Source organism: Nuphar pumila, chromosome 12 (genome assembly GCF_984573655.1).
Source record: "Nuphar pumila chromosome 12, dmNupPumi1.hap1.1, whole genome shotgun sequence".
In the NCBI taxonomy this organism is placed as follows: Eukaryota; Viridiplantae; Streptophyta; class Magnoliopsida; order Nymphaeales; family Nymphaeaceae; genus Nuphar; species Nuphar pumila.
In genome coordinates, this window is record NC_143260.1 from 104,012,852 (window position 1) to 104,028,999 (window position 16,148).

The 16,148-nt window shown below is 39.9% G+C and overlaps 2 protein-coding genes across 2 annotated transcripts; both read right to left on the reverse strand.

Moving 5' to 3' along the window:
* Nucleotides 1-1,445: 1,445 nt before the first annotated feature.
* Nucleotides 1,446-2,327, reverse strand: LOC149821420 (17.8 kDa class I heat shock protein-like). The gene has a single exon (XM_089983254.1). The coding sequence runs from the start codon at nucleotides 2,177-2,179 to the stop codon at nucleotides 1,679-1,681; it is 501 nt and encodes a 166-aa protein (XP_089839380.1). The 5' UTR covers nucleotides 2,180-2,327; the 3' UTR covers nucleotides 1,446-1,678.
* Nucleotides 2,328-14,820: 12,493 nt separating this feature from the next.
* On the reverse strand, nucleotides 14,821-15,702 carry LOC149821421 (17.8 kDa class I heat shock protein-like). Its single transcript, XM_089982975.1, has one exon. It carries the CDS (start codon nucleotides 15,552-15,554, stop codon nucleotides 15,054-15,056), a length of 501 nt encoding a protein of 166 aa, XP_089839101.1. The 5' UTR covers nucleotides 15,555-15,702; the 3' UTR covers nucleotides 14,821-15,053.
* Nucleotides 15,703-16,148: the final 446 nt, after the last annotated feature.

Consider the following 16,148-nt stretch of genomic DNA (forward strand, 5'->3'; position numbering starts at 1 on the left):
TCCTGCAGTAACAAATCTCAAGCAAACAGATGGTAAAACCCAAGCATGTGAATGTGGATCAGACAGCTAGAATAAAGTTCATAAAGCTTTCATGGCTGATAACTCTGTCATGGTCAACTGAAAATTATAAGCATTTTTGCTTACCAGTCACAACAGCAAACAACATAATCATTAGTTTTAGCATATCCCGGTGACATCTTTAATTTGTCTCTTTTCCACCCCGCTAAGGACTGATCAGACAAGGTCAGCATATCCCAGGGAACAAGTACGCTCTCATGAAGATGAAGAGCATGCCACAGTGACAGCTTCAAGTAGCAGAGGACCAATCCAAGTGACATGAGAAACGATGACCATTACTCTTTTAGTCTGAACAGGACTGTCAATATCTGCATGGGGGACAAAGGCACATCTCCAAATAATGAGATTCGACAATGCTTCAATATTCTTGCTAACTTTACCATGAACAGAGAGCCGCATTTGTTCAAGTCGACCTCCCGCACAACTGCATCCACTGCTCCTCTAGGATGTATTTGCCTGCCGAGTGGTTTCCCATTCAAATCAGGGCGCTCTTTCCTCGTGGAGAAATAGGGCCGTGTGTTAGCACGCAGTGGAGCCCGAGTGCACTTCTGCAGAAAGGGCTTTCTGCAGCATACAGATACAATCCTAGTCTGCTCTTATAGCTCTTCTTTTCAGTTCAAGAAGCTCTTTAACAATTTCTACATTGTTTCTCATGTAGCACCTCCACAATGGTAACTACTACAATTTCAAACAGCAATTCCAACATTCTGAAAACAAAACCTATCCAACTTCATAATACGAATAACAAAGCCACATATCAAAGCAAGTACAGCACTAATGAAAAATTTGAACTCTGGCACCAGCAACAGATAAGTATGGACATCCGGAGAAAATTGGAAAACCAAAAGGAGACTATGCCCACATTCAAACCTCTAAACACCCCCCTGAACATCATCCTAAATATTTTATGCCGGTCAAGATCATCAACAGCAAAGAGAGAAAATTTATGGCTGGAAAGCAACAGAAACTTGGTGACACTAAGGTTTGCTCCAGCATTGACGTTGGCTTTATGTACTAGAAGTCCCCTTCCCATTAATCAGATATTCAGACACAAAGAAGGTCAAGCATTCATCAACACCCAAGATGGAAAAGACTAAGATTCTATCAGTCCAATTAAAGGCATGTTAATGAACCTTCATTGGAAGTAGTACGCAAAGAAGGCTTTGGCTATGAGGATGGTAACAAGAAGAAAAGGGCGTCCCCACCTGAAGTTCATCAACCACATAAGAAAATGCATTACTACAAACACTATGAAGCAAAACAAGTAAACAACAAACTGCTACAGCCTACACTAAAGTTGGGGGAGAAAATCAAACAGATTAAGCAAATTCATAAGCAGAAAGGGGTCAAATTCAGGAGTTATGTTGTCACTCCAAACAACTAGTTTTCCATTATATTCAACACTACAGAGCGTGCTTACAGCATACACAAACGCCTACAGAAGACACAAAAACCATTTACTACAATCACACCAAGAACCCAACACTATCCATCAAAGAACAAAGCAAACCCCACCAAGAATTTACAGACCAACATCCTACAACTTCACGTCAGACGCGAGAAGGCAACAGATTCAATGGTGGGAGGCCGCAGAAGACGCTCAGCCGGAGATCTCGATGGACTTAACGTCGGGCTTCTTGGCCTCCTCCTTGGGGACGGTCACCGTGAGGACGCCGTTCTCCATCACGGCCTTCACCTGGTCAACCTTGGCGTTTTCCGGCAGCCGGAAGCGGCGGAGGAACTTGCCGCGGCTGCGCTCGACGCGGTGCCAGCGGTCGTTCTTCTCCTCGACCTCCTTGTTCCTCTCGCCGCTGATATGGAGCACGCGCCCCTCCTCGATCTCGATTTTCACCTCCTCCTTCTTGAGCCCCGGGAGGTCGGCCTTGAAGACGTGGGCTTGGGGCGTCTCCTTCCAATCGATCTGGGTATTGGCGAAGGCGGAAGTCTCGCCATTTCTGACGCCGAAGAAGGAAGAGGAGCGGGGGTTGGAGGGTGGTGAAAGGGTGGAGAAGGGGAATCCCTCGAAGGGGTCCCAAACGTCGAGGGAGAAGGGGTCGAAGACGTTGCTGCGTCGGCCGAAGAAGCTCGGAATGATCGACATTCTCTCTACGTCTGATTCTTATTCTTCTTCAGAAAGCGAGAAAGACAAGATGGGTGTGTTCGAAAACGATTGGTAGTGTTGCAGAGCTCTCGATTATGGTGATTTCTTCGCGTTTGTTTCTCTTTGTTTGCGTTGAGGACGATGGTAAACAAGGTGGGGTTTATATAGAGGGCGGTGAAGAGGACTCTTGAAACTTCTCGATAGAGAAGCGATCTTGTTATCGGCTGTGAATACTCTAGAGAAGATCTGCGAAGAATTCAGCAACAGAGAGTCGAGAGGTTTCTGGATCCTTCTCGACCCATCGAGGGGAAACGACGAGCCATAGATAGTGACAAAAAAGTAAAAAAAAATGGCAAAATCTCAGCAGCCAAAAAAAAAATATTGAAAATCTCGATTTTTTTTCGGCAAAATCTCGGTAATAAACAATAAAGTAAAAATATAAAAAAATGATTTTTATAAATAAATAAAAAACACACACGCTTTTTTACGATAAACAGCAGATAAAAACATAAATATTGCGTTTAAAACGCGATATTTATGTTTCTGATGAAAAGATCACGAGAAATTGCAGTGTTTAACTTTCAGGGTAGTTTCTCGTGATATTAGCGAAATTTTCATAAATCTCACGAGATTTGACTTGGCTCGTTCTCTTGAAATTCTTACGATAAGTTATAGAAGTTTTTGTTTTTTGGGAAATCTCAGGGAAATGCCTAATTGTCAGTGTGTAAGTGGGTTCGGTATACCGGACCCAACCCAAAGTTTCAAACCGATTATACCCGACATGACCCGAAGTTTCAAACAGATTGTACTTGATTTGACACGATTCTAGAGGACGTGTGGGTTAGGTAGGTCGGGTAAAAAATATAGACCCATAACAAAAATGAATTGGGTCTTGGGTATTGCAAATAAAGACCTGAATCTGTTTGAACCCATCCTGATTTTTATACCTGACCCAAATATTTCTTCATATTGTAAAAACCGAATCGTCTATAATCTGATTCGATTATGTACTTCAACCCATTTCATACTTGAACTCGAATCGACCTATACCCAGACCAATAGGAAAGCTTATAAAATTTGTGGTTTTTAGATTTTTTTTAGAATGAAGCTGTTCAAAAAAAAATGTAACCTATAATAATGTTTGTGGACTGGGGCAGGGAACAAGGTCTCCACCCCTGCCCGGTCTAAAAATCCTGCTCTTCATTCCGGTCTCCATCCTTGCATGAGTTTTGATTTTAACCTCTATTGCTGCCTTCATCTCCGTTTCATGTCCTCAATCCCCGGTCTAAAGAGGGAAGGTGGGGCGGGACCCCGTTTCTCCTGGATCCATTGCCATCTCTAAAAAAAGGATTGGGGACAGGGTTGGGTGGAACAAGACGGACGAGGCAATGTGAGAAAAAGCATAAGTCCATCCTCGCACAGGTTTTGATTTTAACCAACATCCCCGATTCATATCCTCCATCCCCAGTCCAAACGGGATGAGGTAGGGTGGGTCCTGATCCACTGCCATCCCTAGTAACCTAGTATCTTAAAGTACCGAGGTCTTTCATCTTAAACCTCTTACTCAGTAAATCCTTTAACTTCTTGAATGTCGCTTGGTGCATTGCCATTGATGATGATATCATCAACATATATCAACAACAATACAGCAGTGTGTACCTTGGAAAATAAATAAGGAATGATCGAGTTGAGAATAATGAAAACCATGCTTCTGAATCTCGAACGAAAAAATCTCGAACCAAGATCTTGAAGCTTGCTTAAGCCATAAAGTGCTCTCTTCAATTTACACACATTCTCCTTAAAATCACCTTAAGCATACCCCCGGGGTTGCTCCATATATACTTCTTCCTTCAAATCGCCATGGAGGAAAGCGTTTTTAACATCTAGCTGACTGAGACTCCATCCATGGTCAATGGCAAGGGAGAGAATAATTCGAATTGTTCCCATCTTGACAACTGGACTGAAAGTTTCATCATAATCTTGTCCATATTCCTATGTGAACCCATTCGCTACTAGGCGAGCTTTATATTGTTCAATACTTCCATCTGGCTTATGCTTAATTTTATATACTCATCTCAATCCAACGACATTTTTGTCTGGAGGTCATGGGACAATTTTCCAAGTTTGACACTCATGAAGGGCCTCTATTTCTTCATTCATCGCCTCCATCCACTTATTTGACTGAGCACCTTGATATAAACTGATTGGTTCATCTTGTTTCTCAATTTTGAATAAAAAGAGTGGGAAATCCATGGTGAAGTTTTCATAACTGACGCACCTTTCAATAGGATGCCGAATCCTTTTCGATCTTCTTAAGGGCACCTGTTCTGTGGAAGATGAACATGGATCAAGTGTGACACTTGACTGTTCCTTTAAAGAAATAGTTGGTTCCCTTCCTCTTCTTATATAGATGTTCTCTTTGTATCTGCCCACACCTGAGAATGGGACGACACTATGAACATCATTCTGGTCTGTTGGGATGTTGGCTGAAGATGAAGATTCATGTATACAGTCAAAAGAATAATCCCCATCCATGTTAGAGAAAAGCTTTGCACTTAACCAAAGATGATAAACAGACACATTAGGGCTTGGTTGTATAAGAGTACTAGTATCAACACTATTTTCAAAGTTACCTTCATCAAAAACAACATTTCTAGATATTTTAATGCGCCCGTTAGCAGGATCGTAGCACCTGTATCCTTTGTAATCATTTGCATAGCCTACAAACCTGCACTTAGATGCTTTGTCCTAAAATTTATTTCGCAAGGTCTTGTCAATATGCACATAACATATGCATCCAAAACTTCGTAGTCCATCATAACTGGGACGCACACCAAACAAAGTAAAATAGGGCGATGCATTGTTCAAAATAGGCATGGGCAACCGATTTATGATACAAACGGCTGAATGAAAGGCTTCAGTCCAGAGGCTAATGGGAACCCCACTGTCATGCATCATACTCATCACACTTTCAATAATATGTTGATATTTTTGCTCAGCAATGCCATTTTGCTGAGAAGTATGTGGGCAAGACAATCTACGATCAATCCTATTATCTTAGAGAAAATCAACACATTTTCTAGAGGAGTACTCCTCCACTCCATCAAATTGAAAATGCACAATATTAGAAGAAAATTGTTTCTCAACGAAAGCATGGAAACAACAAAAAATATCAAGGACTTCAGACTTATGTTTCATGAAAAATATCCAAGTGTATCGAGAAAAGCTATTAATAAAGGAAACATAACATCGACTACCAAAAATAAAAGATTCAGGAGCAGGTCCCCAAACATCAGAACAAATAACCTCGAAAGGTCCTGAAGCTCTTTTATTCATCAACACAAAGGGGAGAACATGACTTTTACAAAGTTGACAACTTGAACACATTTCGTTGTCTGATTTATAATTCAAACTAGACTTAGGAATTAGATTATTAGATACAAGCCTTTCAATAAAAGCATGATTACAATGACCAAGACGAGAATGCCATATGTTTGGCTTATTACATTTAGCTAGATTGAAAACACATTTTGTGGATGGCGACTAGACAAACTTAGGCTCCGACTTCAAGACACAAGAACCACGAATAGAAAGATTCTCTTAAAAGACATACATGTTCTCTTGTCATTTTCCTTTAGCGAACGTCTCCTTCGTTCAAAGATCCATGACATAAACTGAAGGAGTAAACTCAACTGAGAAATTCATACCATCTATTAGTTTAGAAACTGAAACAATATTTTTCTTGATGTCGGGGGCATGAAAGATATTAGCCAAAGAAAGTGACGAAGACTCTGACAAAGGAATATGCACATTTTTAATATGTGAAATGGAGTGGTGAGAGTCATCTCCAATAACTATGTTGTTTTTACCAAAATAAGGAATTAAAGTAGAGAGCTTACCAGCATTACCTTTAACATGTGTGGCTGCTCCAGAGTCAACGTACCACACTTCTTGATCATCCTGCTTAAGGTTTAACCCAGATAGCATGGCCAAGAGGAGTTCCTTTGCTTCTCCACTAACTTTAAGTGTCTCTGATTCCCTCTTAGTCAATGGAAATTTTCCTTTTTGAGCTTTGCCTTTATTTTGTGAATTAAACCAGCAGTTGGATTTAATGTGCCCTCGGTTATTACATAGAAAATAAATTGGAATAGCCCTTTGATTTTGATTACCAGAAAAAGATATGCTCGAAGTTGGTAATAGCCCGCGTCCTCCGTGTGATCATCTACCTCTGCCACGTCCTCCTGTAAAAAGGTTATCTCCGCAACCACGTCCAAAAGTGACCCCAGTGGCAAGGACATCGTGAGTATTTGTCTACCTCACAGGCTGACTTGTCATTCTTTTCAATGTCATCTCATATTGTAGCAATTTAGCACGAAGATCCTCAAAACTGGGCAAAACAGGCAAGCACAACAAAGAAGTGACAAGGACATGATACTCCTGACCCAATCCACTCATAGTTTGTTGTACTTTATCTTTATCTGACACTGCACACCCAACAACTGCTAGTTGATCTGTGATGCACTTGACCTGATTCAGAAATTCTATAATGGGCATAGATCTCTTTTTGAGTAACTGAAATTCATGCTTCAAATATAAAACTCTGGCTTCTAATATCTGTGTGTACGTCTGAACCAATTTGTCCTATAGCTCCTTTGCTGAACAATCATCAGGAATGGCAACTAGAACCTCTTGAGATAAGGTAGAGGTAATATAAGCGACCAAAGCTTGGTCACGCTTCATCCAAGAAATAAAATTAGAGTTTCAGACCAATTTAGTAGAAACAACCCCATCTCTGCATGACAAATTCTGGTGGGACTGGAACTGATCCATCTAGATGTCCTGAAAGATCTTGGCTTCTGATAAAAGGAGCAATTTGCCTCATCCAAGTCAGAAAGTTGTTGTTCAGTTTTTCATAAACAAGCTGACTAAGAAAGTTGTACGAAAGACCAAATTGAGAAGTAAAAGAATCCATGATTAAAAGAACGACACCAAGAATGAAGAGAGCAAGGATCCCTTTGATCACAATGGAATAACAACTTCTGCTTTAGCCGTTGTTCAACTTTCTCTTCCTTTTCTTTTTCCTTTTTTGTTTAGGATTGCTAGACAGAGATATAGGCAGCACGTCAAATCAGATTATTATTGAAATCTGATCTGGTGTGTCAAAACAAAGGATAAAAGAAGCTGCTAATGCTTTATTAACATAAATTCCAAAACAATGATATTAACGGTAATGTTTAATATGAAAGAGATAAAGAATTTGTTTATGTGAACAGAGTACAGACTGAATGACAAGAACACTATATATGTATTTGGGTAAGGAAAAATAGACTTAAGAAAGCACACGTGAACAGACGTAGCTTTCTGTTCACGTGAGCCGGAGTAATAAAAGAAGTGTTTTAACGATGAGGGATATTAGACTTTGGGTATGCCGTAAAACAGAATAACAGAAAAAGGAAACGATCGACAATTTCTAAGAGATGGACATAAAAAGAGGGGTTTTTATATTAGAAAAAGGCAACAAGAAGAAAGAAAATAAAGAAATCAAGATGTCGACAAAGGAAACTGATTTTGAATCAGAGATTAACAATCAGATTTAGGAAGATACCTTGAAAGACGTTGAGAAAGAAAAACCAGGAGAAGAGAAAATTGAGGAAGACTTGGAGATGGCTATAGATCTTCTGGGACACACCTTCTGAAAAAATCTCAATCCTGGAAATCTTAACCTTTTGATACCATATTAAGATTTGAGGAGATAGCACCAAAACTTGTTCACGCAAAGAAAATAGAGTGGAGGAGAGAGATGTAATTGTTGCAGTCACCAAAACCCTTTCTTGTTAGGGTCGTGACCTAATACTTCTAATTATAAAGAATAGCATTAGTACAATGGACAACAATGTCCTCAATAAATAAATCAAAACACAATGATGTACAACACACATTGAATATAGAATTTGGATTTGGATCCAAACGTGGACCCAATCCATATACGATATCTTAATAGAAAGGTCCATTGTATCTCTTGCCTGTATTTAGTTGTTGGTTCTTGTAACTGTTTTTTAATTTTTTTAAATAGTTTTTCTCTTGATTGTTTATATTATTATAATTTATATTATATTTTACATCTTTGGTGTGTTTGGTCATGCTTTGTTCATATATATTTAACTAATATATATATATATATATATATATATATAATTTTTTATATTTTGTATTATTATCCTTTTGTTGTGGTTGTTGTATTGTGTCGTTATCACAATGCAGGGTCTAATCAAAGTCATGGAAAGCTCTTTAGAGATTTGAAAGATTGGATTCTTAATAATGATCATGGAGTTTCCTTAGATCTATTGTTGTTGAAAGATTCACCATAAAGATTATTGTTTGAAGCCATTGAAGATCTATTATTGTCCATTGCATTTTGCTTGCAAACTTTCATTTGTCCACCATAATTTTGAAAGGAGGTGTTAAGATATATGCATTGTATTATATACCTAAATATACTAAGGTATATTTAAAGGTATTTTTATTGTATTTTCTTTCTCATTGTAATTCCAAGTATATTAAAGTATATTGATTGTGATTTAGATTAATTAAAGGATAATTTAGGATAAGTATCCATATTGTATACTTTTAGGGTAGAATAGGGATTTTATTTTTATTATTATTAATCATTATTTGACTAAATTTAGTAATTTTATTTATTTATATACTTTTCATTTTGGTCAAATGAGATTGACCAACTAGCCATTGGCGTTTGTATAGCATTTGCGACTAGGATTTTGTAACGACCCAACTCATCCCCTCGAAAATGCGGATTTTTTTTTCTAGATGTGAAAATATTCCCAGAGACCTGGGGCCTTTACAGTTCCACTCACCGCTGGATAACCACACACCACGATAGAGCTTACACTATCTTCCAAACCAACATCAAACCATTATTCATTTATTGAAAAACTGATAAACATGTCTAGAGACACTTGCATCATGAATTATTGAAAGTGCAACATCCATTAAATGAACCAAAAATGAAAACAAAAGTAAAGCCATGATGTCCCTCTAAGATTTATCCAGCAAGTGCGTAACACCCATGACTTGCCCAGACACCAGTCGTTTCACTGAGTTTCTGCTCTTGTGAAAAACCATAAAAAGGAGGGGTCAGAAATCCAAAGGATTCTGCGTACAGATCCCTCTAATGAAAATAAATGAGCATAAAGAACACAAGTACAATTTTATGCAATTCTCCTTGAGGAAAAACAATTATTACATCTACTCAATCCAACTTAAGCATTCATGCAACATCTTTTAAGTATGCAAAAACTTTAATCAATAACAGATATTCACTTTGAGTAAGCAGGGTATTCTACATACATTAAAGAGTAACCATCACCCATCCAACAACATATATCAGGGAAGAGAAACAGATCATGCATGATCTAATGCATAGCAAAATTATGCATGATATATGTGTAATGTATGAACACCTTATTTTCTTTCATTTAAGTTTATGTTTCCATATGCATGCCCTATTAAATGCATACAAATTTTAAGTTCCTCTTTTTTAATTCTCATCGCCCGCGGATACACCCAACGGGTAAAATCCCCGAGGTCAAGTTGGTTCCCAGGGTAACTTAGCACATAATTTGTATTTTATTACTGGGTTCCAACTTAGCCCTCGACCGAATTAGCTTCGGAACATTAGACCTCCACATCTAATGTCGGGGACACAAGGGACACCCCACGCCCACACGTGCCACTTCCTTGGTACCATAAACAACAGTTGTGTCAAACACACCAATCCCGGGTAAAGTGATGGACTCTCCCTAAAACCGTGGTCATGAGAAAGAACCTCAACATCGGGTTCAAGGGACCAAAATTTAAGCACATGAAGTTTTTGTATCCTCACAGTCTCCCCAAGACCGGACTTCTAAGATCTTCATTCTCCAGATGGAAGATCCCAGAACATAAGTTACACTGTTCTTGTTTCTTATATTTTTATTAAAGTCAATTCTTTAAGTTTGCAACATCATATGCAAAAGTAAAGTGAAAACCCGCATCCTCCCTTGCGGGAACCCTTACGGGACTCCAGCCCGTGAGGACAACGGGAACAATGTAGTAGTGTGCCCTACCAGCTTGTGGGGTTAACGTGATGCAATTAAACATATAAGAAACAACAATCAAGTTCTCGGCGATCAAGGCCGGTGATGATCCATTAGGCCATCGGTGCATCACAACAAAACCAAAGTGATGTGTTATATAACATCAAACTATTGTGCCAAATGCATATGCACACACAAAACAAGGTCAATAATAAGCATGTAATTTCCCACCTCTCATGCATCTTTGTCACGTGCATTTCCTACATCCATACACACTTACCCATATCAAAAACATACTCACATGCCTTAATGATGGCAGTTAGATTTGTATTATCCCGAAATCTTTTAACGGATTTTCCTTTTTCTTCAAATATTAATTAACATTGTTGCCAGCCTCAAGCAACATGCATAAGGCCAAGCCTTTACACATTTTTTTTCTCTCCATACCCAGCCAACCACTCGGCTGGTCCTGTCAGCCTATGCACCGGCCCGATCTGGGCCTGTGTAAGCTGTCAAAACTGAACAACATTACAAGGCATAAGTAGAGGGGAATATATTTGTCATACAACTCAGCCCAATATATTCATGTAGTCCACTACAGTTGAATATTGAATCATACAGACTTATTTAGTCATAGGCATGTGAAATTTCGTCCCAACATGTACATAGACAAAACTCTACCATTCAACCAAGTCTTAAAGTATACAAATACGACCCCTACTACCAGACATTTTTGTCATATTTCTTTTCTTCATTTCGGCCACGTGGATAGCATTATTCAGATTTTCCCATGCAAGAAGTTCATTTCCAAAGCCTCACACAAAAATATAGCAACGAACTTATTTTGGAAGGATCAACAAGCGTAAAACCAAATCAGGGATTTACTGGGGTAGGCAGACATGTTGTTTAGGATGTTCAGTGCTTGGAACATCACTTCCCTTTCTGCTGGGTATCTAGTTTAACTCAGTTCTATATAGCATAATTTCATAATATCACGGTTGACCTTGAGTAAACCCTCAGACTTGGAACACATAATAGTTTGTGCATTCAAAGTTTAGAACATGCGCCAATATAGATATGGGAATATACTCAAAATAGGAAATTTCAGCACAGTGTAAGCTTAACATGGACAAAAATCATAATCTGCTATAATTTGTACATTAAATGGATAGCACCTAAGTATACTCAGACATCGGTTTAGGCAATTTCATGGTTAAAGGAACTACACAACCTTTATACATCGAAGAGTTAGGCAACTATGCCAACCTTCTCCGAATGATGAAAGTCTAATCACTACTATCATTTAGGTAAAATGTAGCACATAAAAAAAATCGTCAGGCAGTCTGTGGCCGATGCAAGTTAAAAACTATATATGATGTGTAGTAAATGAATTCATATTTGCAGGACAAATTTGTATGGCTCAAGAAGGAAATATAATTCAAAAAAAATAATTCAACATGACCAATTACATCACTTCATGCTGGAGTTAACAAAGTTTCATTTATCTAGGTCCAAAACTACAATCGGAAATAATGCATAGTAATAGATGGAATCAGTCTGATTCCAAAAACCCCCTAATCCCCCTTTAAGCGTAAGACTGAAACCCGGTTCCCCCTATTTTATATTTTTTTTTTCTGGTTTGGGCATGACCCAGCCACCTAATCGGTGGAGCTTATCGTGGAGAAAAAGAAAGAATCGAGCCACCATGAACTCCATCTGGTTCCCAAGGGTTTCATCCAAAGAAAAACAACATAAAATTGAACCAGGGTTCGATTTCTCAATCATCTTCACAAGAGGGGACCCGTACCTCTTACGGTGGTTTTCCGGTGGCCGGAGACTAACGTCGCAGAGGGGTGCAGACTGGTGACGCTCCTCCCAACTGCCGTGAAAGGAGATGCTCGAGGGGCCTTTGACACTTGCGGATGGCCGGAGACTCGCCGGTGATGGGGCTCCTTCCTCCGGCGTGCGCACACTGAGAGAGAGAGAGAGAGAGAGAGAGAGAGAGAGAGAGAGAGATGAACGAATCGGGAAAAGAGACCCACTTGGGATCCCCCTTTTGAAGAGGAAGGCCTGGCAAAATCGAAGCCCCCTCCTTCCAGCGGCTGCGCTTCAAGCCTCCCTCTCTTTCCTTCCTGCGATTTCGGTTAGGGTTCTCTCTCAGAACCCTAACCCCCTTTCTTCTTTCGTTTCAGACTTATCGGGCAACCCTTATCGGATTGCCCCTTTTTCTTATAAGCCCTGTTACATAGGGCGTGGCTCGGGTCCGGACCCGAGACCCGCAACTCACCCCCAAATGATATGGATCCAACTGTGGATCCTCGGATTAACTTTATAATTAAAATTTTTATTTGATTATTTTTATTATTATTAACTTGTGGTTGATATCATTTATACCTATTTACCCCTTTATGGGTCCTAGATCCGAAATGTGGATCTAGGCCCAATTTGCATTTTTTTTTTTGAAATATTTTGTAATATGAACAAAATTTATTAGCAAAACTTTTCGGTTTTTACAGATTTACTCTAACAGCTAGTTTAGTTAGTTTGACTAGTCAATTGGACTAGCTTTAACGGCTAATTTGACTAGCCGTCATCCATTTGTTATATAGGTAAGAGATGATAGATATACATGTGGGTGTGTTTGAGTGCTTTTGGTTCATTTTGTAAATTTTTTTGTTCATTTCTAATTAATAAAAAAATATTTATTTATTTTCTAGGTGTTCTTGTGGGTGTATAACTATGTTGCTTCTTATCTTTGCTTAAATGAATTATGTTTATGCTTTAGATCCTTTTTATTTGTCTTTTGATTGTGTCTCGGGATTAGTGCTACTTCGTGATGGAATTAGTAGATCAAGTCTCAAAGGAGTTCTTGTCTCCATGACAGATAACGTGAATACTTGCTTGCGGTTGTTAATGAGCAAAGAAGACACAAGGCTTACAGTATACAACAGTACAGCATGAAGTGCATCTAAAGGGCAGATGAAATGGTTGGATGAGCATGCATACACAAGGTAACGCAGTCAAATGCAAGAAATTAGCAACTTCAAAAAGCCTTTTGCACAAAGAACATTCACAGGGAGACTGGACCCCAGCAAAAAGTATGTCCTGCAGTAACAAATCTCAAGCAAACAGATGGTAAAACCCAAGCATGTGAATGTGGATCAGACAGCTAGAATAAAGTTCATAAAGCTTTCATGGCTGATAACTCTGTCATGGTCAACTGAAAATTATAAGCATTTTTGCTTACCAGTCACAACAGCAAACAACATAATCATTAGTTTTAGCATATCCCGGTGACATCTTTAATTTGTCTCTTTTCCACCCCGCTAAGGACTGATCAGACAAGGTCAGCATATCCCAGGGAACAAGTACGCTCTCATGAAGATGAAGAGCATGCCACAGTGACAGCTTCAAGTAGCAGAGGACCAATCCAAGTGACATGAGAAACGATGACCATTACTCTTTTAGTCTGAACAGGACTGTCAATATCTGCATGGGGGACAAAGGCACATCTCCAAATAATGAGATTCGACAATGCTTCAATATTCTTGCTAACTTTACCATGAACAGAGAGCCGCATTTGTTCAAGTCGACCTCCCGCACAACTGCATCCACTGCTCCTCTAGGATGTATTTGCCTGCCGAGTGGTTTCCCATTCAAATCAGGGCGCTCTTTCCTCGTGGAGAAATAGGGCCGTGTGTTAGCACGCAGTGGAGCCCGAGTGCACTTCTGCAGAAAGGGCTTTCTGCAGCATACAGATACAATCCTAGTCTGCTCTTATAGCTCTTCTTTTCAGTTCAAGAAGCTCTTTAACAATTTCTACATTGTTTCTCATGTAGCACCTCCACAATGGTAACTACTACAATTTCAAACAGCAATTCCAACATTCTGAAAACAAAACCTATCCAACTTCATAATACGAATAACAAAGCCACATATCAAAGCAAGTACAGCACTAATGAAAAATTTGAACTCTGGCACCAGCAACAGATAAGTATGGACATCCGGAGAAAATTGGAAAACCAAAAGGAGACTATGCCCACATTCAAACCTCTAAACACCCCCCTGAACATCATCCTAAATATTTTATGCCGGTCAAGATCATCAACAGCAAAGAGAGAAAATTTATGGCTGGAAAGCAACAGAAACTTGGTGACACTAAGGTTTGCTCCAGCATTGACGTTGGCTTTATGTACTAGAAGTCCCCTTCCCATTAATCAGATATTCAGACACAAAGAAGGTCAAGCATTCATCAACACCCAAGATGGAAAAGACTAAGATTCTATCAGTCCAATTAAAGGCATGTTAATGAACCTTCATTGGAAGTAGTACGCAAAGAAGGCTTTGGCTATGAGGATGGTAACAAGAAGAAAAGGGCGTCCCCACCTGAAGTTCATCAACCACATAAGAAAATGCATTACTACAAACACTATGAAGCAAAACAAGTAAACAACAAACTGCTACAGCCTACACTAAAGTTGGGGGAGAAAATCAAACAGATTAAGCAAATTCATAAGCAGAAAGGGGTCAAATTCAGGAGTTATGTTGTCACTCCAAACAACTAGTTTTCCATTATATTCAACACTACAGAGCGTGCTTACAGCATACACAAACGCCTACAGAAGACACAAAAACCATTTACTACAATCACACCAAGAACCCAACACTATCCATCAAAGAACAAAGCAAACCCCACCAAGAATTTACAGACCAACATCCTACAACTTCACGTCAGACGCGAGAAGGCAACAGATTCAATGGTGGGAGGCCGCAGAAGACGCTCAGCCGGAGATCTCGATGGACTTAACGTCGGGCTTCTTGGCCTCCTCCTTGGGGACGGTCACCGTGAGGACGCCGTTCTCCATCACGGCCTTCACCTGGTCAACCTTGGCGTTTTCCGGCAGCCGGAAGCGGCGGAGGAACTTGCCGCGGCTGCGCTCGACGCGGTGCCAGCGGTCGTTCTTCTCCTCGACCTCCTTGTTCCTCTCGCCGCTGATATGGAGCACGCGCCCCTCCTCGATCTCGATTTTCACCTCCTCCTTCTTGAGCCCCGGGAGGTCGGCCTTGAAGACGTGGGCTTGGGGCGTCTCCTTCCAATCGATCTGGGTATTGGCGAAGGCGGAAGTCTCGCCATTTCTGACGCCGAAGAAGGAAGAGGAGCGGGGGTTGGAGGGTGGTGAAAGGGTGGAGAAGGGGAATCCCTCGAAGGGGTCCCAAACGTCGAGGGAGAAGGGGTCGAAGACGTTGCTGCGTCGGCCGAAGAAGCTCGGAATGATCGACATTCTCTCTACGTCTGATTCTTATTCTTCTTCAGAAAGCGAGAAAGACAAGATGGGTGTGTTCGAAAACGATTGGTAGTGTTGCAGAGCTCTCGATTATGGTGATTTCTTCGCGTTTGTTTCTCTTTGTTTGCGTTGAGGACGATGGTAAACAAGGTGGGGTTTATATAGAGGGCGGTGAAGAGGACTCTTGAAACTTCTCGATAGAGAAGCGATCTTGTTATCGGCTGTGAATACTCTAGAGAAGATCTGCGAAGAATTCAGCAACAGAGAGTCGAGAGGTTTCTGGATCCTTCTCGACCCATCGAGGGGAAACGACGAGCCATAGATAGTGACAAAAAAGTAAAAAAAAATGGCAAAATCTCAGCAGCCAAAAAAAAAATATTGAAAATCTCGATTTTTTTTCGGCAAAATCTCGGTAATAAACAATAAAGTAAAAATATAAAAAAATGATTTTTATAAATAAATAAAAAACACACACGCTTTTTTACGATAAACAGCAGATAAAAACATAAATATTGCGTTTAAAACGCGATATTTATGTTTCTGATGAAAAGATCACGAGAAATTGCAGTGTTTAACTTTCAGGGTAGTTTC